Source organism: Marmota monax, unplaced genomic scaffold, assembly GCF_021218885.2.
Source record: "Marmota monax isolate L192 unplaced genomic scaffold, Marmota_monax_Labrador192_F-V1.1 WCK01_AAM20220418_F8-fsc00108, whole genome shotgun sequence".
Classification (NCBI taxonomy): domain Eukaryota; kingdom Metazoa; phylum Chordata; class Mammalia; order Rodentia; family Sciuridae; genus Marmota; species Marmota monax.
The window spans coordinates 1,916,618-1,941,725 of record NW_026694593.1 but is presented as its reverse complement, the minus strand read 5'-3'; the positions used below and the strand labels follow the sequence as shown (position 1 = coordinate 1,941,725).

At 58.6% G+C, this 25,108-nt stretch overlaps 2 protein-coding genes across 4 annotated transcripts; both read left to right on the top strand.

Annotated features, from left to right (window-relative positions):
* The first annotated feature begins 341 nt into the window (after positions 1–341).
* Positions 342–2,428, top strand: Lenep (lens epithelial protein). The gene is made up of 2 exons (XM_046421890.2): positions 342–581; positions 663–2,428. Exon 1 carries the CDS (start codon positions 342–344, stop codon positions 525–527), a length of 186 nt encoding a protein of 61 aa, XP_046277846.1. The 3' UTR covers positions 528–581; positions 663–2,428.
* Positions 2,429–9,776: 7,348 nt separating this feature from the next.
* Zbtb7b (zinc finger and BTB domain containing 7B) lies at positions 9,777–25,101 on the top strand. Of its 3 annotated transcripts, none has more exons than XM_046421708.2 (4): positions 9,777–9,830; positions 9,987–10,087; positions 21,424–22,583; positions 22,876–25,101. In XM_046421708.2, exons 3-4 carry the CDS (start codon positions 21,430–21,432, stop codon positions 23,339–23,341), a joined length of 1,620 nt encoding a protein of 539 aa, XP_046277664.1. In that variant the 5' UTR covers positions 9,777–9,830; positions 9,987–10,087; positions 21,424–21,429; the 3' UTR covers positions 23,342–25,101. The 3 variants fall into 3 exon arrangements, with proteins under 3 accessions (XP_046277664.1, XP_046277666.1, XP_046277667.1); XM_046421710.1 differs by having other exon boundaries at positions 9,795–9,813; XM_046421711.2 differs by lacking the exons at positions 9,777–9,830; positions 9,987–10,087 and adding an exon at positions 15,893–16,064.
* Positions 25,102–25,108: the final 7 nt, after the last annotated feature.

Below are 25,108 nucleotides of genomic sequence, written 5' to 3'. Positions count from 1 at the left end.
CACTCCTGGATGATTCTCAACGCCAGCCTCATCCAGAGCCCGCCAAGGTGGGAGGAGTTGTGCCGACCACGGAGAAAGGGGCAACCAGACAGGCCCACCCAAGCTGGAGGAAGGGACGCTGAGCTGGCCTGGCTGTGGAGATGGAGTGCCCAGGCCCTCCCCCACTAACCCCACCCCATCCCTGTCCAGAGGGGCTGACTCAGCCTTTTCCCAAGCCCAGAATGTTCCTTTGCTAGACCCTGGGGCCTTTGCGTCTAGTCATGAGGCCTGAAGGGGGTGGGGACAGTTGATAAAAGGCACCAAAGGCAGCTCCCACACCCTTCCTCAGAACCGCTGCCCACATGCAGCCCAGGACACAGCCCCTAACCCAGGCCTTACCCTTCTCCCTTGGAGGGGTCCTGCGAGACGCTGGGCTCCGTGTGCCTGTCATTAAGATGGGCACAGGGTGGGAGGGCCTGCAGCGAACCCTGAAGGAAGTGGCCTACATACTGCTCTGCTGCTGGTGTATCAAGGAGCTGCTGGACTGATGACGCCAGGGAGCGGCTTCCTCTACCGCTGACAGCATGGCTGGCACCGCTCAGGTGGGCAGGGGGTTGGACGGGGGTGTGGCTGCAGCTTGTGTAGCCCAGCCTGCCTCTCAGCTCCCCCATTCTCTTCTGTAGCCCCGTCAAGACTCCTGGGGCCAGCTGTGCCTGACCAAGGACAGGTGGGCCACAAACGACGACTGAAGAGTGAAGTGTGGATCCTGCTTTGAGCTGTGCCATCTGCCAGACTAGCCTCGTCTCTGGACCTCAGTCCCCAACCTCTGCCTCTGTCGAACCTCTGGTGAGCGGGAGTCTGGCCTGCTGGCCGGCGCTCCAGTAAGACGACCACAGGACCTGGCACACCTCTACGCCTGGCACAGTGAGCCCTCCAGCCCAGATGGGTGATCTCACCGTGCTCTTAGTACCAGGCATGGGCTGTGCCCTAAGATCTCTGTTTGAGAATCGCTGAACTATACGTATAATAAAAAGGCTTTGAGGCCAAAAGTTCCAAATGTCTAAGAGGGAAGCAGACAAAAGTCGGCACTGAAGGAGTCTTCGAGCCAGAGTGCAGCAGACCAAGGAGGGAAGGAGGTTGTCCAGGACAGAAGTGACATTGAAATCCAGGTTTCCTGACTCACTCTTACCTGGGTGGGGAGAGTGGAGGGGAGAAAGGCCAGGATCCTCCCACCTATGTATAGCGAGGGGTCCAGCTTGGCGTGTTCTGTGAGGCCAGGGTATTAGAATGGCCACCCGAGGGTCTCAACCCTTCCCCAAGTAGAGGACCTGGTGTAGGGAGCTCCCTGCCTCTGAGGAGCTTAGGGAAAGCACCGTGCTATTTCCAGTTTGTGGAGGAAGTGGGCCCCATGAGCTACCAGAGCTCGGGGCTCACACACACACAACTATAAGAGAAAAACCATCTGTGCAGCCACACCGGTTCCTCAGGCTTATCAGGGCATGACTCCTATCAGGACACCAACGGTTTGAGTAAGTAGAACTGACTCCTCGCTTCCCCTTGGAAGCCAATAACAGGATTTCCCAAAAGACTCCCAGTGGTAGGTACACGTGCACATCGTCTTGCTCACACTTACTCACACGCCCCCCCCACAGCCTCCCACAACCGCAAAGCCAGCAACAGGGCTTGTTCAGTGTCCTGCTGGGATCGCCATTCAGAGAGTTCCTGACCTCCTTGGGCCCAGGTATTGCTCATCCCCCTTTCTCATCTGGGACACTGGCCTGATCCGTATATGGGGCCCTCTTGCTCCCTCTCTGGGATCAGCTCTTCTTCAACCTTCTTAGTTAACTCCTTTCTCTCTGGGTTTTTTCCTTTTTGTAAAGGTAGTATATGCCTAAAGTAAATAATTCTCTTTTCTTTTTTGCAGTTCTGGGGAGTGAAGTGAACCCACAGGCGTTCTTTACTCCTAGTCTTTTTTTTTTTTTTTTCAGTTGTAGACAGACACAATACCTTTATTTTATTTATTTATTTTTATGGGATGCTGAGGATCGAACCCAGTGCCACACAGATGCGAGCCAAGCACTCTGCCACTTAGCTACAACCGCAGCCTTCTCCCCAGTCATTTTTAACTTTTGAGATAGGGTCTTGCAAAGTTGCTGAGGATGGCCTTGAACTTGCAGTTCTCCTGCCTCAGCTTCCTCGATCACTGGGATTACAGGTCTGTCCCACCACACCCCACTTAAAGAACTCTAGAAGTAAAAATTAAGTCTCCTACACCTATCCCCCAGCCTCCCTTGAAGATAACCACAATAACCAACTTCTTGAAGAACATTCCAGAGATAGTTATGCAGGTCTGAATCTTCATTCATTCATTCAACAAATATAATTGACTGTCTGCTATATGTAAGTCTGGGTGTTTTGGATACAGCAATAAACAAAGCAGATCCCTGTACTTGTGAAGTTTACATTCCAGTGGGTGACAACAGAAGATAAACTATAGACTTTTTAAAGTATGTTGATATAATTGGGATAGATACTATGGAAAAAAAAAAAAGTTGGGCCAGAGATGAGTGTGGGTGGGTGAAGGACAGCCCAAATAAGAACTATTTTAGTTTATTTTTATTTTTGGTACCTGAGATTGAACCCAGGGACACTTAAAAACTGAGCAACATACCAGCCTTTTTGTTTTTTTATTTTGAGATAGTGTCTCACTAGATGGCTTAGGTCATTGTTAAGTTGCTGATACTGGTGGTCTTGAACTTACAATCCTACTGCCTCAGCCTCCCAAGCTGCTGGGATTATAGGCAAGTGCCACTGCACTGGGTAAGATATGTAGTGGTAGTGCATGCCTGTAACCACAGCTAACAAAGAGGCTGAGGCAAAAGGATCACAAGTTTGAGGCCAGACCCTGTCTAAAAATAGAAAAAAAATTGGTTCTAGAAATTGAACCTAGAGATACTTTACCACTAAACGACATCCGCAGCCCTTTTTATTTTTTGACAGGATCTCACTAAATTGTTAAGAGCCTCACTAAATTGCTGAGGCTGACCTTGAACTTTCGATCCTCCTGCCTCAGTCTCCCCAGTGGTTGATATCACAGGTATATACCATGGAACCCAACTAAAAATTTAAAAAAAAAATTAAAGGGCTGGGGGTATAGCTTAGTGGTAGCGCACCCCTGGGTTCAAACCCCAGTACTGGAAAAAAAAAAAAACTTGAGCTTTTCTTTATATATATATATATATATACACACACACACACACAATCTTTATTTTTATGTGGTGCTGAGGATCAAACCCAGTGCCTCACGCATGCCAGGCAAGCGCTCACTCAACCACTGAGCTACAACCCCAGCCCCAAACTTGAGCTTTTATGCTGAGTGAATGAGGAACTTGCCTGGTATCAAACATGAACTAAGTTTTTACTTGAAAAGTTCATACTGGCTGCTACGCTGAGAATAGACTTTAGAAAATAAGGGTAGACTGTTCAAGACCTTTAGGAGGTAAGAAGCCCAGTACAGACGGACACCTTGTCAGGCCAGGTCAGACTAGAGCAATAGCGTGCTGAGAGTGGCTAGATTCCAAATATGCCTATTCTTTTTTTTTGTACCAGGGATTGAACCCAGGAGCCCTACCTCTGAGCCACATCCCCAGGCCTTTCTTATATTTTATTTGGAGACAAGGTCTTGCTGAGTTGCTTAGGACCTCAATAAGCTGCTGAGGATGGCTTTGGACTTGTGATCCTCCAGCCTCCCAAGCTGCTGGGATGACAAGTTACAGGTGTGCAGCACGGCCCCCAGCAAAATGTCGACTCCTCACAGTCCTCTGCACCCTGCTCTCTGTCTCTTGGTTTTTTGTTGTTGTTATTTGTCTGTTTTCAGTCCTGGGGGTTGAACCTAGGGCCTCGTGCACACCGAGTACCCCACCGCCAAGCAACATCCCCACCCTGTACCTTGATTTCTCTTCCTTCGTGCACTGTGTGTAGGATCCAAACACCACTGCAGTATATTTAGAGCTTGCCTGTCTTTGTTTATGGCAGTCTAGTACTTGACCTCAAGACTTGTTTCTTATCCCTCACAGCCCAGTACTCCCATTTATTTATATACATATATATATATATATATATATATATATATATATATATATATTTACTTACTTATTTGGTACTAGGGATTGAACCCAGGGGAGCTTAACCATGGAGGTACAACCCCAGCCCTTTTTATTTGTCATTTTGAGATAGAATCTCACTAAAATGCTTAGAGCCTCGATCAGTTGCTGAGGCTGGCTTTGAACTTGTGATCATCGTGCTTCAGCCTCCACCCAGTCAGGAGGCTGAGGCAGGAGGATCACAAAGTTTGAGGTCAGCCTCAGCAACTTAGTGAGACCCTGACTCAAATTAAAAATAAAAGTGTTGGGGATGTGGCTCAGTGGTTAAGTGCCACTAGGTTCAATCCCTGGTACCAAAGAAGAAGAAAGGAGAAGAAAGAAAAGGAAAAAGGTTTGTAGATATAGCTTAGTGGTAAAACATGCTGGAGTTCAACCCCAAACCACAATTTAAAAAGATATATATGGCATGACAAGGATAATTATCCCATGTTAAAAACTAGCCCAGAAGTAGAGGTCAGACAGCATTCTGCAGAACAATCATTTAGTGAACCCAGATTTTTAGATCTCAAATTCAGGGCTAGTCAAGTGCAGTGGTAGACACCTGGAGTCCCTGTTAGTCACCAGGCTGAAGTAGGAGGATTTCTTGAGCCCAGTATTTGGAGACCAGCCTTGTCAACATGGTGAGATTCCTGTCCTCAAAACATAGATAAGTAAGTAAATAAATAAATAAATAAATAAAAACAAATTTAGGGCTCCTCCTCATCAGCCTGTCCACCTCTTCTGAGCTGGGGTTGGTGTGGATGATGGCCAAGTCTCCTGGGAGGCCAAGCCAGGCAAGCCAGTGTAGGCTGCCCACCCCCCACCCCCAGTTTGCACCTGCTTCCCACCTCAACCCTGAACTCCTCTTGACTCCTCTGGATCTTGGCTTGTGAGCTCAGTGGGGCATCCCAACAACCACCTTTTCACCTAATTCACCCAGGACAGATCTTTCCATTCTTCTAGAAGGGAAAAAGAAATGCTCCAGTTCTCCACAGTGTTCTCTCCCCCAAATAGAGCAACTCAGGTTCTGAGCATGCCAACTACCACCCCAGGAACTGAGATGGGAACAGGGTGTGCAGGGGAGCAGGATGCCATAGGGAGGGGTGGATAAGATTGCATCCACCTCTTGGTGCCCACAGGGGTTGGGGAACCGGTGGGGAAGGAGGGAAGAGACAAGAGGGATGAATAGGCACTGACCCCCCCAAGTACCACAGAAAAACAAGAAGCCTGTAATCCAGGATTCCCTGCAGATTACATCGGATAGATAGTCCTCAATGGTGAAATGAGAAGCAAGCAGGGAAGAGTGGTCACCACCAAGAGGTCTGGGTAGGGGCACTTAATACACTGGATATCATAGTAATGATGGGGGGGGGGCTCCACCTTTTCCCAACTACACCAGGAAGCATGCAGAAAAGGAGGGATTTGCATGCATGTAATCCCAGCGACTTGGGAGGCTGAGGCAGGAGGACTGCAAGCTCAAGTCCAACTTCAGGAATATCGCGAGTTCAAAGCCAGATTCAGCAACTTAGCAAGGCACTAAGCAACTCGGGAAGACTCTTGTCTGTAAATAAAATACAAAAGAGGGGTTGGGGATGTGGCTCAGTGATTAAGTGCCCCTGAGTTCAATCCTCAGTATCAAAAACAAAACAATAGCCTCAGCAATTTAACCAGGCCCTAAGCAATTTAGTGAGACCCTGTCTCAATAAGCAAACAAATAAATAAATAAACAAATAAATAGGGCTAGGGACATAGCTCAGTTCAATCACCAGTACTTAAAAAAAAAAAAAAAATACACACGCCTATAATCCAAGCGGCTGGGGAGGCTGAGGCAGGAGGATCTGTTCAAAGCCAGATGCGCTAAGCAACTCAGTGAGATCCTGTCTCTAAATAAAATACAAAATAGGGCTGGGGATGGTTGAATGTCCTTGAGTTCAATCCCGGGTACCAAAAAATAAAATCAAAAAAATAAAAAAGAAAAGAGAGGTGTGGCAAACATTGCTGACGCCCTGTAGTGCAGACCCCAAGGGCCTAGGCTCTTATTTGCATTTCGTTTACATGTGTTATTTCCCTCTCAACACACATAAGTCCCCACTCCCTTTTTCAGTGGTTCTCAGACTGCACATTTGGAGGCCTCAGAGCATACCCATATCTCCTGCCAATGACTAGTACGGCACCCAGTAACTTTCCAGAGCGCAAGCGTCTCTATGCTTTACCTACCCCAGGATTAAAGCAGCGACCCTAACTCCTAGCAGGCTGGGTTCAGGATCCGGAGATCTGCGCCCCCTAGTGGCTCGCCGGAGGGAGGCTGAGCGCAGAGGGGTTCTGTTTCGCCTTCTCTGGGACGTGGAGTTTTGGAAAATGTTCCCCGGAGCTTCCTGAAGCTAAATTTACCTCCCCTGGCCCTGGGGGGCGCAGAGATCCCGGCGGCGATTAGCACAGCTCAGCAGCCCGCTCCAGCCGAGAGGCCCGGAATAGGCGCGGAGTTATAAATAGTGCTGCCCGCAGGTGTGGGGGGAGTCGGCGGGAGGGGGGTACCCCTGGCAGCCACGGCCCCTTCAGGTGGGTTGGGCGGTCGCGGTGGGGGAGATGGGGGATGGTGGGTGGGGGGACTGCGGTCTGAGCGCCCCCAGCGGTTTCCTGGGCGGCGGGTTTTTCGAGGGAAGCGGAGGCAGCCAGGGAAGGGGGGTGGGGTAGTGGGGAAGAGGTGGGCGCCAGGCGCAAGCTGACTCTCCGCTCCCGCTCAGCCCCTCACATTCCGAAACAGGCCCCCAGACCCACTGGCTTTAGACCCCGCCCGGCAGAGCCTCGCCCCTCCAGCAGCCCAAGCCTCTTTCCCCCCAGGCTCTGCAAGCGTCTAACTTTTCTGCTTCTACTCTTCTGCGCACGTGGCCCAGCCAGTCCAGGCAACTGGCCACCACTCTTAAGTCGCTGTCCCCGGCCCCAGGTCCTCCCAGCTGGGACTTCCATCCTTTTCAGGGCAGGAACCTCTCTCTCTAGGTATTGACCCACCTCCTGCTACTTTGCCTGAAATATTAAGGTCTAGCTGGCCTCCTGAAGATTGAAACCTGAACGTGCGGATCTGAGGCGTTCCCCTGTCTTCAGGAGGCCCCTGCAGGCTCCACACTCGCCCTCCGGCTCCCAGTTCCAGGCACTGGCCCGGGGTTGGGGGGTGGGACCGCCGGGATTCCACGGGAGGGGGCGGGCCCCCAGGCAGCGTTCCTCTACTGCGGCGGTCTCAAGTTTGGCGCGGTAAGAGTCCAGAGTTGGGGGGATAGGTGGGAACTGAATTCAAGTTGGGGCTCCCGCCTCTGAGAGAGGGAGCTGTTTGTACCAGAAGAAAAAGCAAGAGCTGGGGATGTAGCCCAGTGGTAGAGCGCTTGCCTCGCTGCTCAGGGCCCTGGGTTCAATCACCAGCACTGGAAAAGAAAGAGAAATATGGGAGGGAGGGTCGGTCACTCAAGAACTAACAGCAAGTTCAGAGGCTGCTCAGACCCAAGTGGGGAGTGGCAATCTAGCCACAGAAAGATTCGGGTGGTGTCCTGCCAGACGCGACCCCCAGAGGTGGGGGGGCGGGCAGGGACGAGCCTTTCGCATCTTTGCTCCCTAATGCTGGTGCCAAGGCGCCCGCCTTTCTATTGCCTCTGGAGGCCCTGCGCCAATTTTTCCCTCCCAACCCCCCTCCCCGCACCATCCTTTTCCTCGGCCGTGCAACCTCCGCCCCGAAGCAGACCCCTCTCGGTTTCACTTGTGCTTCTGGCACCAACGCCTTGCCCTTGTCACGGCCCTTCCCCTGGCTAGCGCGACCCCGACGGCAGAAGAAGGAAGGGAAACCCCAGGCCTGGACCCCACCCGCTCCCGGCCCTAAGGACCAGAATCTGTCCGGCGGGGCCGAGATGAAAACCCGGAGCACTGACCGGCCTCGGGACCCAGGGGGGACAGGGACCATAGGAAAACCTGGAGCGGATTATTCGAGCCGGAGCGCCCCACGCCTGCTGTTAACCCCTCCCTCCTATAGCCCCCCTAATTCTCCAGTGAGATAATGTCTAGGGTGGGGGGCTGTTTGGTTTGGCCTGGGCCCTCAGGGGCGCCTCACACTTTCCGCCCCTGGCTAGGGCGCAGGGCAGCGGCCCCGAGGCTGAGTCACGGCCGGAGAGAGAAGGAGCAAGAGGGAGGGAGGGACCCGGACTCCGCCCCTCCCCCTGCGCGGGGATCCCGGGTCAGCCCGGGTGAGGGCCAGGGCCCCCCTGGCGCCGCCCATTGTGGTCCAACAGGTTGAGCTGGTGTCCCGCGGAGCCACCTGCTGGAAAGGGAGGGAGGCCCCCTGCGGAGGGGGTTAGGGAAGAGAAAGCGAGTCCGGCCCGGTTCGGCCTGGCCGGCTGCTGCGAAGCCGAACCTAGCCCGAGGGAGCCGGATTTGATTCCGTTTGACACTGGTGGGAGGGGCCCTTTGGGGTACGCAGCGCCGCAGGCCCAGCTGGAAAACTCCCAGACAGGCTACCTTTCTCGGGGACCGAAGTACCCACGCCGGTCCCCCCGGCGACGCGCAAGCCACACACACAAACATCCTAACACCCAGGCCCCCTCGCCACCTGGGTCTCTGAGCGAAGCCGTGTCGAGAAGTCCCTCGGTCGTGGAGACTCAGTTTCTCCACTTAGGGAACCGGCGGGATGGAGGCGGAGAGCAGGAGCGTGAGCGCACCTCCCCCCTCCTCCTGGAGGACACGGCCCCTCCCCTCTGACAATGCCAAGGCCGCAGCGGGCACCGGCTGGTGCGCAGAGGCTTCTTACCCCCAGGCGCCGTTCCCTCCCCGCGGGGCGCCATCACGCGTGGGGAGGGACATAGGGTGCCCGCAGCCTCAACTCCCCCGCTCCTTCTGTGGGGGGTGGGGTGCAGGGGCCGAAGCTGAAGGCCGAGTGTCCCCCTCCCCCGCCCTCCTGGGGCCCTGACCTGATTATAGCCCCTCACGGGACCCCCTCCCTCAAGACCCTAGGTCTTCACCCGCACCCAGCCTATCCTTAACCTCTCATACCCTTCCCTCTCGAGGTGCTGACCCTAAGGAAGCCCCTCTTGGAGAAGAGGGAGCCCCTAAGGGGGGGTGCTCCATTCCCAGGCCGCTGCGGACACTGCCCCCTCCCCCTCCCCTTCAGGTTTCAGACCGGCCCCGCGGCCCCGCCCCCTCCCTGGTTTCATGCAAGGCGGGACCCACTTGGGATGGGCGGGTGTTCAGGCCAATGGGCGGGCGGGGCGGTGGAGTGCAGGGGGCGGGGCGAAGCAGCGGCAGAGGGCTGGACCGGGGTCCGGGGCGGAGCTCGAGTTAAGGTGGACTGGGAGAGATAGGGGTTGGAAAGGAGAGAGAGCGAGCGCGGGGGAGAGGGACCGTGGCAGGTGAAGGGAGATAGAGAGAAGGAAAGAAAGAGGGAAAGGAGGAGGGTGGGAAAGGCTCCTAGAGCAAAGTAAGAGCTTGGAGGAAGGTAGTGAAAAAGGAGGGAGGGATCCTCTGCGCCTTGCTGGGACTGGCTGGACGAAGGGGTTGAAGTTTATGTCCTTATTGGGCGGAGGGAGGGGGGCCGGGGGGGCGGGTAAAAAACCAGGAAGTGACAGAGGGTGTTGCTAAGGGTTGGGGGGGGAGTTTGGGGGGTGGCCGGGGGCGGGGGGAGGGGGGAGGGATGGGGGGAAAGCAAGCTGGAGGACAGGTGAGACAGCAGGACAGGTGAGGCGGGCCCTGAGGGGGGGGCGGGTGGGAGCCAGGTGAATGTACGGCTCTTGGCGGCCGAGGGGGGGCGGGCAGCAGGAGGAGGCAGAGGGCGGCGGAGGAGGAGCCCCCCAGCAGCGAGCGGCGAGCGACTGACCGCGGCCTTCTGACCAGGACCGGAGCAGGGCCCCAAGCCCCCGGGCCTGGCGGGGGACGCGCTTCTCCCCACACCCTGTGCCTCAGCAGCTCCAGCCAGCGGACCCGACGGCCAAGAGGTGAGTGTACCCCACTTTTGTCTCCAGGCTTGGGGTCCACTAGACTGGAGACTACTGCAGTGTCCTTCGTCCGTCCTGTAAGTGGGACCCCCTTACATACACACACGCTCGTGCAGACCAGATTCCCACCAGACCGCTTCTCTTTGCTTTCCCGGATCTTTGGGATTGGTTTGAACTGGGAGGCAAGGTAGAGAAGAAACTACGGCCGCCCCCCAACCCCGGGCAGAGGGTCCCCAGAAACTTTCTCTGCACTTCTCCTAAGACCAGACAGACTGTCGGCTCCGGGATGGAGAGGGGGTACGGCGGCACCGAGCGTGCCTCCAGTCTCCTTGGGACTTTACCGGAGACCCCAGACCCGGCCGAGTTGAGGGAATGGAAACGCTGACGGACTCTAACTAGGACAACGCGCCCCCCCTTGCCCCCTGGCGCGGTGGGTTGGACCCGGGCCAGTTGCATGGGGGGTGGGGGATCGAGGAGCCGCAGCTTGGGGGAAAGTTACCGGCTGGACTATTCGGTTTCTTGCGCTCTCCGAGCCGGGCTCTTTCCCCAGTAGTAGTGCGGCTCTGCAACAGCCTCCGAACGACCCCTTTCCCCCGCGGCCTCAATCCCACTCCTTTCCTTCAGGTTCTAGTCCCGCCGCCACCTTTTCAAAGCCTAGAGGAGGGTGGGTGACTAGGAAGAATTCGCCTACCTACCACTGGTTCCCACCGGCGCCGGCGCACCTGCCCCTACTCAGAATGGGGGTCGCTACTATGTTGTTGTGGAACCTAATGTGCGCTGCTGGCAGAAGGCTGCCATTCAAAGGGGTAGGGGGCTTCGCTTTCAATTTCCAGCTTTCTATCCCCTCCCTCCCACCCCACCCCAAGTAAGAGAGCGACGTGTCCCGGCCAGAGCGGGGGGGGGGGGGGCGAGAGTGGGGGGGCAGCGTGGGCAGCGGGTTGTGCCCGGACACGTGCCTGCCCAGGCGCCCCGGCCCTGCTAGTGTTTGGAGAGAGGGCGGGTCCCCTGCCCACCCCCCCCCCCCGCCCCGTACAACCCCCATGTATCAAAGGGCGACTGGGACGTGGTGAGACCTCGGGGCGCCCTGGGGGGCAGGGGGGGCGGGGAGCCTGGGTCCGGAGCAGGGGAGGGGCAGAGGCGCCGGTGCTAGCTGACCCACAGGAAACGAGCGCTGCTGACCTAGTTTGGGACACCGGAAGTGGGTGCTGGGGAGAGGGGGAGACCGGCAGGCTATCCTGGCTTCCGGGCCAGGTGGAGGGCGTTCTTGAATTGACCCCCGCCCGAATGCCTTGGAGACCCCTAGCTGCAGCTGAGAATGGAAATGAGTCAGCGCAGCTATCCCCCCTTCCCCCAACTTATTCCTGGAGGAGGGAGAACGTTTATCAGGGGTGAGGGGAGCCAGATTGGGCAGAGAGGGGTTAAACCAGGATGGGAACTCTCTGTTCCCTGAGGGAGTGTGTGCAGTGTGTGTGTTGGGGGTGAGGGGCTGAGGTCTGGAGGATTATGGGGTTACCTCCTGCTGCCCTACACACACCAAGTGGTTTGGTCACCCCTGTACCCTCCTGGCACTGCTGGTAAAGCTGGCATGAAGTGGGCATCAGGTTGGGAGGAGATATTGGGCATAAGGAGTGTTGTGCTAGGCTGGAGAAGGCCATATTTGTGACTAGGTTTGGGTGGCAGTGTGTTCCTCCTTAGTGGTAACTGGGGAGAAAGGCAGGGGGCTCCCCCTGGAGCAGCTGATGAAACAAGGAGAAATCTCTGTCAGTGCCTCCTGTCCCTGGCCCCCGGGACCCCAGCTCCCCCAGCGTGCCTCTGTTACATGGTTGCTGTGGGCACAACGCTGCTTGCTGGCACCCCCAGACACTGTCCCTTCCCTTGGGTACCACACCCCCAGCCTTGGCACAGGGGCTAGGAAGGGGTTAATGCCACCAGAAAGGGGCTCTAGGGAAGAAAGAAGGCAGTGCCCACTAGGCTCAGGTGTCAAGGAGACAGGCCTGCTCCAACGGGCCCTCTGATCATGGCTCAGCCCTGGCTTATATGGACCCTAGTGTCTGGGAGACAGGTGCTTTCCTCTTCCCCTTTCCCCATGGTGCCCCCTGGCACCCAGGGCCCCCAGCTCCTCCTTGGCCTAGTGCCCGCCCTGGGAGGGCGCGGCGGGCAGCGGGGGCTGGGCTAACAATGCACCATCGGGCCCTTTGTGTGCTTGCACTTGGCACCCTGGGGAAGGGTGGGGGAGGGGGACCCAGCGGGCATGGGGGGGGCGGAGCGCCTCTGGGGTGGGGACAGTGAAGGCTGGGGGGGAGAAGCAGAGAATGAAAGCAGGTGGGGAGGAAAGGGAAGTAGGTCAGATAGGGTGCTGGCCCCCCATTCCAAGCCAAGGCTGAGAGAACCAGCCTCGGATCCTATGGCTGCCTAGATGGCATCATGCTGGGGCCTGAGGCACAGCCTAGGACTGAGCATTTAGGGTCAGAAGTCACTGCCCAGGGGACGGTTCAGATGGAAGAGGCCTGGCTTGGTATTGCCCCCTTCTTGATGGTTGAGAGACCCAGTTCTCCTGGCCAAAGGCCAAAGCCCCAAGATGGGGAGTGAATGGGCTCCAGGCAGGGCATTGCTCTCTGATAGAAGCCTCTGGGCCTGCTTCAGGGCTTCCTGCCTCTGGACAGCTCGGTTCCCTGACCTTCCTGAGCATTAAGACTGCCCTGCCACCAGGCCTTGGGGCCTATGCCTGTTTTGGCCTAGGGCTGAAGAGGAGGGTGGGGGAGGAAGGTGGGGACAGGCAGACGGATAGGACCCTGGCATGGGGTGTGCCCGCTCTGGCCTCTTCCCCCTCCTTCTGCTGAGTAAACTCGTGAGTGAACTTGACGTTTTGCCCGGACAGTTTGAAGTTGCCTCGCCCCCCCCCCCTTAGTCCTGCCAACACACAAGCGGCCAGGCGCCAAGGCGGGACTGGGGGACTGGGGGGAAGGGGATAGAGCTACTGTCAGGGGCTTGGTGAGAACCTAGAAAGACCCCCCACCCAGCAGGGCTCAGTTCTTGGCAAGAATCTTGGCTGGAGTCTGTCAGCATCTGTCCTGTAGCCTTGGGGAGCCCAGAAAAAGTATTCTCAAGGATCCTCTTCTCACTTCTGACCTCTGTCCCCACTAGGAAAAGATACCCAATTGCCATCTGGCCCCCTGAGATGCCATCTTAAATGTTCTAGCCTAGGAGAAAAGCTAGCTTTAGAAAATCTTCAGGGAGGCCAGAGAAGGCTGCCCTCTTCATTTTGCCCCACAGCCTAGGGTAGATGGGAGGTAGGTGGCATTGACATCTTAGCCTCTCTTCTCTGAGGCCTCTGAGCAGCTACGGTCCCTGCCCTTCCCCTCTCTTGGCCTCACACCTGGGCTGGACCTCACACATACCCCCACTTACTTGACTATCATGCCTGGCCTACCCCGAAGCCTTGCTCTGCCTTCTAGCTTTCCCAGAACCAGGTTAGCCATCAGACCTCCGCCAGCAAATACCTGTGTCAGATCCAGGGATGGGGATGCACCTGGTAAAGGGGGCTGATGGCAAGCAAATGGAGCCAGAGACCCCCACAGGTGCACCAGTTTGCTACCCTGGACATCACTAATTGCTCTTACACCTCGCCAGGGCACCAGAACAGTAGGGGAAATGCCTTCCCAGTCCCTGCCAGGCCTCAGAGTGGGGCTCCCCCAAACCCTTGCTTTCGACCTCATGTCTCTGGCTTCAGTTTCCTTCCTGTTTCCACCGCCCCCCCAACTCCTCCCCACTCATATGCCCCTTTCAACAGACATCCTCTCCTCCTTCCTTCCTCCTTTCCTCCCACTTTGCCTGGGAGCAGAGGTCCTTTCCCCCTCCATGGACCCTCTAGCCTCTTATGTCTCCTTAAAAAAACAGTCCTTTACAACCAAGCCCTCTACCCTCCCCACCCAATCAGCTGGGCTCCTGGAAAGAGGAGAACCCAGGGTTTCTGAAGGGAACTACAACTCCCAAGGTACACTCAAGGTAATTATGGTGCATACTGGGAGTTGTAGTCCTCCTTGAGCTAGCTCTTAATTTGGCTGAGTCTGGAAGTGTTTCTGGGGGAGGGTAAAAGCCAAGGCTAGAGAGTTGCAACATGGGTACCCTCTGCATCCCCTCACTTTGTTTTTGCCACCCCATTCCCACATGACACCATGTATCCATGACTGACATCCATCTTCCTTGCTGAGACTTGCAACCCATCTTCACTTTAGGGCCCCACCCAAGAGATGCCCACACCCTGCCCTGCTGCCCCTGGCAAGGGTGGAATGAGGGGCCCCGTGAACTCTCTCCCTGCCCCCTGCCCTCCAGGCCGGTTCCCTCCCTTTATGGGGATCAAAGGGCAGGGAGCAGCCCCACCCCACTCCCTCGCAAGCTGCAGGCACTAGACCAGGGCTCTCAGAACTGCAGGGACTTTGGTGCCCAAGCATTTGCTTGGGCCAGGGAAATGCCAGGAGGTTGGTACCTGTGGCAGGGAGTGACATGAGCCCCAGCCCTGCGAAGCAGATCCTTCAGTGACTGCTCATGGGGCTGTCCTTAGCCTCCCAGCATTCCCATGTGGTGCTGCCTCTTGAGGACGGGGTTTGAGAACAGGGTCTTGGACCTTATCTGTAGGGCCTAGGGGCCTGGCCCCGCCTGGCTGGCACCAAGGTACAGGGGTGACCCTCCCCCACCTCAGGCCCACAGTTGGCATGGGGTGCTGGGAGCAGGGGGGTAGGAGGGAGAGGAGGGCAGGACTGCCAGCATCCTGGTGGGTAGGTGCCAACCGGGCCGGGAGCTGGTGAGGGGCAGCAGGCCAGCGGCATTGAGCCAGCAGCTGTTGGGGGGGAAAGGGGAGGGGGTGCTTTAGGGGACATTTCTGTAGTCCCCCCAAGACTAGCATGATTTGGGATGGCCTAATGTCTGGAGGATACTTGGGTACCCCTTATTCCAAGAATAAGGGACCCCAGGAGTTGTTTAAGACAAATTTTGTGGCCCACCCATCTCTGGGCTCAGAGCCCTCCTGAGTTGCCCCTCAGGCCCAGGCGGGTCCCACCCAACCGGCCAGGGTGGCAGCAGCTTGCGCAAGGGGTGGGGCTAGGCGCTTCCCAGCAGATGCCCCCTCCCAGCTCCTTCCTCTTTCCGTGCCCACAGCTCCCCCCATCTGACTATCCCCCTCAGGCCATCTCTGTCCCCCTGGCCACTGGGGGCTGGCAAGAGTGCTGCCCCCTGGCCTGGTTGGCAGGGGCTGGTGACCGGGCAAGGAACTGTGGTATGTGAGTGGGTTTGGGGTGAGGCTATGGGGAGGGCGGGGTGCTGCCTTGCCCAGCCCCTGAAGGCCCCAGCCCAGTACAGGGTGGGGAGAATCTGGCCAGTTCCCAGTAGGTCTGAGGGGCCCACTGGTCTCTGGAGGGCCTCTCTGTGGCCCCTTAATCCCACATGCCCTGAGGGGCTAGGACCTGGGCACCTGTCTCCCCTGGCACTGACTGTCTAGGGTTCCCCTCCTCCCTCTTTGGCCACTGCCACCTCCTGTCCCCTCCCCTCTCTTCTTCCTTCTCCTGGTCCCACCTCCAGCAGCCTCTCCCATCGCTCCTCCTCACCTCTGTCCTCCTGGACTGTCCCAGTCCTACCTTCCTACCCCTCACCTTTTTCCCCTTTCAGGACTAAGGACAGGCGGGGGTGGGGACAGCTGGGGCTTAGGGCACTGCAAGCGAAGACTCTGGGCCCTCTCCCACGCTGCCAGCCCTCTGTAACCCCTCCCTCCAGGTTGGGGGGGAGGGGGACAGCACCCAGAGGGTTAAGGCTGTAGGGGGGAGGGGCTGGGCCAGGTCGTGGGCGGCCCCTTTGAAGGAGGGAGCTGGAGCAGGGGAACAGCCACCCAACCTCCCCCCCAACAGCCTGGCCCTCCCCTTGCCCCTCCCAACCTGCTGCCCCCAGGGGCCAGGAGGAGTTGCCGGCAAGGCCCCTCAGCGTTCAGGTGAGTAGGCCCTGCTCTGGCTTGGGAGGTCAGGCCCCAGGGGAGGCTCGCAGGCCTAGAATTGGCCAAGGGTCAGAGAAGGACTGAAAAACAGGTTGAGAAGAGGGCTCCCAGACGTCACTGGGGGCTTAGGGAGCTGAGGGTCTGAAGAGCTGGTGTGTGGGGAGACCTCAGGATCCAAGGGACCCGAGAGGACCAGAAGAGGGGCCTACTGGAGCCGAGTGATTGCTGGGCCAGGCAGGAGGTTGGACAGGCTGGCAGGGAGCCGGGCTCTGGGGATCGGGCTGGGGTGTCCTCTGGGGCTGGGGGGCTCAGGTTTCTGCCGGCAGCTTGGCGGGTGTGGGGTTACCAGTCAGCTCGGTTACCCAGCCTGAGACACTAGACTGGGGGGAGGGGGGGACAGGGCAGACCCTGGTACCTTGAGCCTTCCCCTCGGGCCCTAAGGGAGCTCCCACTGCTTAAGCAGACCCCGCTGAGAACCGGAGGACCAGGGTCTGTCTGAGTGGACAGTTGCCCAGCCCAGGGTGGGCACCCTCTGGGGAAAGTCCAGCAGCTCCAGTCCTGGAAACTCTGACAACAGAGAGGCACCCATTGTCCCCCTCACCCCACATCCGCTCTCGCTGTACAGCGCCCCCCCGCCATTTATTCTCCCTAGCTGGCCCCCAAATTTTGGTCTCCTGCTCCATTCAGAAGGCGAGTGTGGGTACTCCAAATACGACCATGTCTTGGCAGGACCAGGCCAGGCCCTAGAGGGCAGGTCCTGGTCCTGAATTCCTCTGTCCTCTCCTCCCCGCGCATGGCTGGAGAGGACAGAGAGATGCCTGGAGCAGGGGCCAGTGGAAATGTGGGAGAGGCCTGAGGAGCGGAGTCAGGGAAGGGGAAGGAAGGAGAGGTGAGGAGGGTGTTGAGCAGGAGGCCCGGGGACAGGTGTGGAGAGGTGAGGGGCCAGGAGCCGCCAGGGCTGAAGCAAGGAAATCAAAGGACGAATCTTTTGGAGGGAAGACGAGGGTCAGAAAAGGTAGCAAAGAGACAGAAAGTGGAGTCCAAGAAGAGGGCCAAGAGTGAGGGGTGGCCGATGGTAGAGCATCCAAGAGCGGAGGGTGAAGGTGGGAAGATGCCCCCATTCCATCCTCCGCCATCTTTATCCCCTCCTGTTTCCCTTGATGCGCCCCGGGCTGTCGGCCAGAGGTGGTGTCACTGGCAGAAGACATGGAAGGGCACTGAGGTCTCCCTCACCCCGGAGCCCCTGTACCAGGACGGGGGACTTAACCCCCAGGGCGCCGGGAAGCGGCCAGCTCCCCTTGCCTCCTTCCCCCTTCGTGGCTTGCGGTCTCTCTTCCCCGCCTCGGCCCCCAGGAAGTGTGAGTGCTGGGGGTGGTGAGGTTAGGAGGGGGAAGCTTCCCATGGGGGATGGGGAAGGCATGCAGGGGCTGGGTGGGGGGCGCAACTCCACAGATGCCTGGGACATCCCTGGTCAGAGGACCTGTCCTTCGAAGCCCTTCCCATCCTCCAGTGACATGTGGCTTCAGCTCCTTCACCCTGTCTTCCCAACTGGGCAATCCAGATGGCCACAGCCACTGGCCCCCAGAGGCCCTGGAAAGGGGTGGGGGAGGCTAGGGAACAAGGATTCCTGGGTCCCCAAGGACTTTGGACTGGTTGTCTAATGTCCCCGGCCGCTGGTCCAAGCCACAGGCCAAAGCCCTGGCTTCGTGCGAGAACTTAGCTCCAAAAAACAGGAAGAGAACCTGAGGCTGGAGTTGGGGTGGGGGGTGGGGGTAGAAAAGAGAAAGAAGTAAGGGGGAGGGGTGACCGGCCAAGGCCCCAGGAGTATTGGGAAGAGCCTTAGGTCTCTCCATCACCCACAGCAGGAAAGTGCCCCAGCCCGGTCCTTCTCCTTCCTCACCCCAAGCTGCTGCTCCAGGAGAAGCCCAGCCAGGCCCCGCTCGCTCCGGCAGAGCCTAGGATAGGGGCTTGAGGCCTGTGCCGGGGGGGCTCCACGTGCCCGTGTCTCAGGCCCATATCTATTTTCTCCGCCGCTAATCCTGGTTCCGCCTGCTGCCCCCCACACTAAGCCTCACTCCCCTAATCCCCAGGGTGGGGGGAAGGGGGGCCAGCTTTATTCAGCTGCCCTGTTCAGGGCCTCCTATCCTGCCCTTCAGCTAGCTCAAGCCAGCAGTGTTGGCCCTGGTGCCCCCAGCCCTGTGTGGACGCTGCCTGAGGTCAGCTCCTGGGAAGAGCTCTGGTCTCCTTCTTCCTAAGACAAGATCAGTGCCCTCTACCTTTTGGTTTCTTGGTGGTGGACACACCCTGGCAGGTGCCCTTGGGCACTGAGGGATAGGTGATAGGGGCTCTCACCTTTGTCCCCCTCCTACCTTTCTCACCCATAAGTCTTCCCCCAACCAAAGATGGGGCAGGCTTGACTCAGGGCCCAGTTTCAAGAGAGCTGCCCACCGGCTTGGCCGGTCTAGCAGGCCTGACAGTGAGGGGAGCCTAGGGGGGTGGCGGGAAAGAGGGGAGCAATGGGGCGGGGCCCTTGGTTCTTCCCCCTACCAGGCAAACAGACCTTGCCTGGTTCCCTGGCACAGCTACCCCCCCAACATCACACACACCCATGCCCACAAGGTCTTAGCAAGAGGGGGCATGCCGGGCTGGGTGGGGACAGGCCGCTTTCATGGGTTGTCAGGGGACTAGCCTTCTGGGATGCAGAGGTGGGAAGGGTGCCCAAGGTGGGGTGGGCACCAGTACCTCACTCTGGCAGAAAGAAGGGGGAGGCCTCCACCCTAAGCATCCCTCCCAGGTGATGGGCCCAGGAGTGCCCCCTTGGCCTGGTTGGCACCAGCATTGTTCCAGGTGGCACTTCTGTTGGCATCGGTGCCAGAGCCCTGGATAAGGACTGGGGGAGTTTCCCAGAAGCTGGAGGTATGAACACCCTCTCCTGGCCACGTGTGTCCTCTGCTTCTCTTTCCTAGCTACCTCTTGGTCATGGGCATTAGATTTGGGCCTAAGGGGTTAAACACCCACCCTTGCCCAAGCACAGTGTGAGCTGCATGGTAAACCAGCCTGAGCCTGTGACCTGACAGCTGGGTCAGCCAATGAGCACCCCTGCCACACCACGTTGCTAAGGAGACCAGCCCTGGGGTGGGAGAAAGGGGGCGGGCTTAGCAGCGGGAATGGGTGGGGTGGGTAGAGAAGGAGGGCAAGGGATGGGGTAAGCCACGTGCCTGCTGGTGCCCAGCTCTCAGCCAATGGACAGCCAGAAGAGCCCCACCCATTCCCCTTTAGAAGGGACGGGATCCACTTGGGTCCAGGAGGGTGCCCACTACTGCTTAAGTGGCTTCCACTATTGCTGCCCACTTAGTTTTTGTTCCTAAGTCCTGGGGCCATGTGCCACTTGTACCATTTGTAAGGGGGCGGCAGGAGAACCAAAGGAAGCAGGGACAAGTCCAAGACCGAGTGGTCCCCAGAGAAGGAGGTGATTTAGGGAAGGTGGCCTCTCTAAGGGTACCTAGACACTGGGGTGCTGCTCGCTCAAGCCTCTGTGCAGGAGCCTGGCGCTGCAGCGAAGGTGGCAGGCATGGAGGCAGGCAGACACGGTGCAGTTCTTGTGTCCTAAAGAGGAAACCTGTGGCTCTTGATTCTCCCATACACCCTACCCTCCCCCCCCACAAAAAAAAGCTTTTCCCCATCAATGGCCAGAGTGAACAGTTGCTGGAGTGTCAGGTCACTAACAAAATGACAAAATATAAGTTTCCTCGGGATCATCTGAGCTAGCCTTTAGTATTACAGATGAAGAATAGGACTCCTTTGGAAAGGAAGTGACTTGTCCAAGGTCAGGTGGCTCCTTAGTAGCCCTGCTCCCTCAGGCTAACTTGAGGGAGGGCAGACCCGGCTCCTCTGGCCTCCTCTGGAGGTGGTTTCTTGGCACAGCCTGTCTGTGTAAGTCAGGGTGCCACTGATCGAGCCCTTACTCGGCGTCCAGCTTTAGGCCACACTTGGTCTCATTTACCTCTCCCCACAACCCCAGGGTGAGCTGGAATTCTCCCATATTGTAGATGAGGAAAGAGGCTCAGAGATTAAATCATTTGCTTAAGGTCACAAAGCTAATCACCAGCAGAGTAAGGACTCAAACTCAAGCCTGGCTGATTCCAGAGCCCAGCTCTTTCCAGGCCGCACTCTGTCCCCAGTTGCTCCAGACCCACAGAATGTCAGGGCTGCAGGGCTGAGCCCTTGGGGCTTCCACTCCCACCCTTTCCTTAGACAGTTCTGGAAAGTGGAACACTGAGAGAAATAACTTGCCCAAGGTCATTCAGGAATGGAAGCCAGTCTCCCCACTTCCAGGCCAGACTCAAGCCTCAGCTGCTGTCCCCAGCCCTGCCTGCCTGCCTGAACCCGGAGACTGGTTTCTGTGCTCCGTGTGATTAGACCTGAGGGAGGACGAGGGTGGAACCTCTACCCTCCAGAGAGGGGGCTCTCCTGGAATGAGGGGGGGGTGGGGAGCTAGTGGAGGAGGAGGAGGGGAGGGGTGGGACTGGAACTTGGCCTCATGGCGGTGGGGGAGGGGCAGGGGCGATGCTTATCTGTGCGGGGCAGGAAGCACCCTCGCCAGTGACACCCCAGCAAAGGGTGGCTGCTCCTTGGCCCCATGGGGGAGGGGAGGATGTGGGGGGGGGGATGGTGGGACCTGTTTCCCATTTGGCCCCTAGAAGTGGGAATCTGGGGAAGGGGAGATGAACTTTTGTTGGCTGGGGGAGGGGCGGGGAGATGTGGTGCTTGGAAGCTCTCTTATTTGCATAGTGGCTTCTAGGGTACCACATGCTTTAGAGAGGCGCTGGCCATGCCTGGTGTCCAGTGGGAATCTGAACTCCCTCATTGGCTTCTCCCAGGGCTATGAAGAGGCCCCATCACAAAGGCTGTTACCCATTTTCCCAATGACTGAGGCCAGAGCCACCAAAGTCCTCCAACCAATTCTCCTAAACCAGGACCCAGCATCCTATCAGTCCAGTACTTCCGAAGGGATGGGCAATGGACAGATGGACATCTAGGAAAGAGCCAGAAAGGCAGGGTTCCTGCACTCCCAGAGCAGAACAGAGTGACAGTGATTATGAGCGTGGACTCTGGGCCACCGGAGGAATCTGACCCTGTCCTGCACCCGGGCAGTCACTCCACCTGTCTGACTCCCAGTTCCTTACCTGTGTTGGGTGATGATCATACTCCAGAGGGCATGAAAGGTTAAGTGGGCGTAAAGTACTTAGAAGAGTGGCATGTAGCCATCCCTCAGTGAGTGTCAGCCTGCGTCGGTGCCCCTCCCTGGACCCCTTAAAGGCTAAGCACTTAACCCCGCCCTCTGTTGACCCCACAGGAGAAGATGGGGAGCCCTGAGGATGACCTGATTGGAATCCCATTTCCGGACCACAGCAGCGAGCTCCTGAGCTGCCTGAATGAGCAGCGTCAGCTGGGCCACCTGTGTGACCTCACCATCCGGACGCAGGGCCTTGAGTACCGCACCCACAGGGCTGTGCTGGCCGCCTGCAGCCACTACTTCAAGAAGCTCTTCACTGAGGGCGGTGGCGGGGCCGTCACGGGGGCCGGGGGCGGTGGGACAGCGGCTGGGGGAGCAGGGGCTGGCGTGTGTGAGCTGGACTTTGTAGGACCAGAGGCACTGGGTGCCCTGCTCGAATTTGCCTATACGGCCACACTGACCACCAGCAGCGCCAACATGCCGGCTGTGCTCCAGGCCGCCCGGCTGCTGGAGATCCCCTGCGTCATCGCCGCCTGCATGGAGATTCTGCAAGTTAGTGGCCTGGAAGCCCCCAGCCCAGACGAGGATGACTGTGAGCGAGCCCGACAGTACCTGGAGGCTTTTGCCACCACCACGACCTCAGGCGTTCCCAATGGTGAGGACAGTCCTCCACAGGGGCCACTCCTGCCACCGCCACCGCCACCACCTCGGCCTGCTGCCCGCCGCAGCCGCAAGCCCCGAAAAGCTTTCCTGCAAACCCAGGGGGCCCGAGCAAACCACCTAGTACCTGAGGCGCCCACAGTGCCCACCCATCCCTTGACCTACGAAGAGGAAGAGGCGCCGGGTAGAGGGGGCAGCAGTGGAGGCAGTGGGCTGGCGGACAGCTACAGCCCTCCCACAGGAGTCGCCTCACCTACTGAGGGTCCCCTAAGCTACGACACCTATGAGGGTGAAGAGGAGGAGGAGGAGCTGGTATATCCCCCAGTCTACGGGCCAGCGCAGAGCGGCGGGCCCCCTCTCTCCCCAGAGGAGCTGGGCTCGGATGAAGATGCCATCGATCCTGACCTGATGGTCTACCTAAGCTCCCTGCACCAGGACGCCCTGGCACCAGGCCTGGATGGCCAAGATAAGCTGGTTCGAAAACGCCGCTCCCAGATGCCCCAGGAATGCCCAGTCTGCCACAAGATAATCCACGGGGCAGGCAAGCTACCACGACACATGAGGACCCATACTGGCGAGAAGCCCTTCGCCTGTGAGGTCTGCGGTGTCCGCTTCACCAGGTGAGCGCCAGGGGGGGAGCTGGGGGTGGAGGGGAGGCCATCCGAGTGGAGGCCGTCCCAGAGAGGTGAGGGCCTGTGTAGGTTCCTGGATTACAGGAGAGGCCAGAAGAAAGCCAAGGAGGTGGGCATGCAGAAGGCAGAGTGGGTGACGGCCCTAAAGAGCATCCTGGGACAGTCACCGAGTCGAGGGTGGCAGCGATAGGAGTGAGACAAGGCCTGGGTCAGTGACAAGGATGAGCCTGGGGACCCATCCTGAATGCTTCCCTCGCCCCTTCCCCCCTGCCTGTCCCAGGAACGACAAGCTGAAGATCCACATGCGGAAGCACACGGGAGAGCGGCCCTACTCGTGCCCGCACTGCCCAGCCCGCTTCCTGCACAGCTACGACCTCAAGAACCACATGCACCTGCACACGGGGGACCGGCCCTATGAGTGCCACCTGTGCCACAAGGCTTTCGCCAAGGAGGACCACCTGCAGCGCCACCTCAAGGGCCAGAACTGCCTGGAGGTGCGCACCCGGAGGCGCCGCAAGGATGACGCACCACCACACTATCCACCACCTTCCACCGCCAGCCCATCCCCTGCTGGCCTCGACCTCTCCAATGGCCACCTGGACACCTTCCGCCTCTCTTTGGCTCGATTCTGGGAGCAGTCGGCCCCCACCGGGCCCCCAGTCTCCACCCCAGGGCCTCCTGATGACGAGGAGGAGGAGGGGGCACCCACCACGCCCCAGGCTGAAGGTGCCATGGAGTCCTCTTAAAGAGGAATGAGTGGCCAGGCTGGAGCAGCACAAGGGCGGGGATCCCCATGCCAAGCAGTGGGAGCAGGCAGGACAGGCGCAGCTGGGGTCAGGGGCACGGAGCCTTGCTGGCGGCAGAATCGGCCCCTCCCCCTCGGTTCCCTCATTCCAGTTCCAAGCTGAGAAGGTTTGGGGGCAGAGGCTCCCCAGATTGGGGTGATCCCCCAAGAAGTGATACATATGATATTATGTGTATATTTACAGCTCTATTGTAAAGGTGGGGTCCCTGTCCCCAGCTGCTCCTGGGGAGTAGAAGCAATAATGTATTTGATTTGTGGGGTCCCACTTCGGCTATGCGGGTTTCTAGGGGGCGGGGGCTTGGGACCAAAGCCTTGCCCCCCTCCCATGCCCCTTTGGGGGTTTTGGCTGTGTAAGGGGGTGAAGGACTGCCCCTCCCTTCTGAGACCCCTCCTTCCTGGTTTCTGTTCCCTTTTCCTGGCAGTGAATTATGCAAAGGGGGTTGGCAAAGGAAGGGTAGGTGGGGGAAAGCAAGGTGGGAACTTGAAAGATTGGGGGGACTGGGCCTGTAAGGAAGGAGCCATCCCGGTCCCCCTCCGCCCTGCTGCGGCGCTGAGTCATGGGGTCCTGGAGAAGAAGGGGCGGGTGCCTGATTGGCTCGCCCGCCCCTGGGGGCAGCGGGCGGGCCCCGCCCAGCTCGGGAGCGCAGCTCCCTCCCCGGCCTCCCTCCCCTCCCGCGTCCCCGGGCAGGGAATGTCTTGTTCCCGCCGCTCCCTCCCTGGGGCCAGAGGGCAGGGCGGGCCGGGCGGCGTCGTACCCTCTCCTTCCCACCTCCTCCCCGCCCAGGTGCGAGCCGGAGCCGCCACCGCTGCCGCCCCTGACTCACGCCGCCCCCGGGCTGGCGGGACGCAGGGTGTGGGACCCGGTGAGGGGCTGGGGGAGCCGCGGCGGCGGTGGCGCCACCTGGCGGCTGTGCCCTGCGCGGGCCGCGGCCCTGGCTCCGTGGCGCCCCCTTGCCAAGGCGCCGCGCTCGCAGCTCGTCGGGGCCGCTGGGAAGGTGGGCTGCGGTGCTGTGGGAAGGGCATCCCTTTCCCAGACCCTTGCCAGCCGGGCTTCCCAGCGGGCAGAGAATGACCCCACTCCTCTAGGATTGAGCCCACCCACCGCCCCTGTACATAGCCTCGTCTGTTGGTCTCGTGGAAATCTAGTTTCAGATTTTTAACTACCCAATTCCGCTGGGGCGGGGCACCTACCCCGACCCTTTCCTCGCTGGGTGCTGGACCCCCTTGCGGCCTGGGCTCTGCCTTGCACTATTTCCCCTCCCTGGCCTGGCGGCCCCTCCCCCTCCCTAAGGGGCAGGTTCAGGGGCCCGGTGCTCTCCCTCCCTCCCTCCCGTGCACCCCCATGCCCATTTGCACAGCTGCCCAGGTACCCCCAACAGTGGGGAGGGGTTACAGGGAGGGGTAGCGGGACCAGTCCCTGTATCTATTTAAAAGTGATGATGTAATATATTGGGGTGGGAGGGGAGGTCGGGTGCCCTGGGCCTCATCTTAGCATTTCAGGTGATGGGGGGAGCCCAGGGCTGGGGAGACCTGGGGCCCAGCCCCAGAGAGTGGGGACAATATGGCCTCCCTTCTCCCTACTTGCGGCTTTCCCGGTCAGTGCCTTAGGGGGGGAGGCATCCCCCCTCTCCTGTTCCCTTTCCCCTACCCCCCCACCTCGGGTGTAAGCGACAGGAAGAAATAATAATAATTTAAGATTCACACTTGT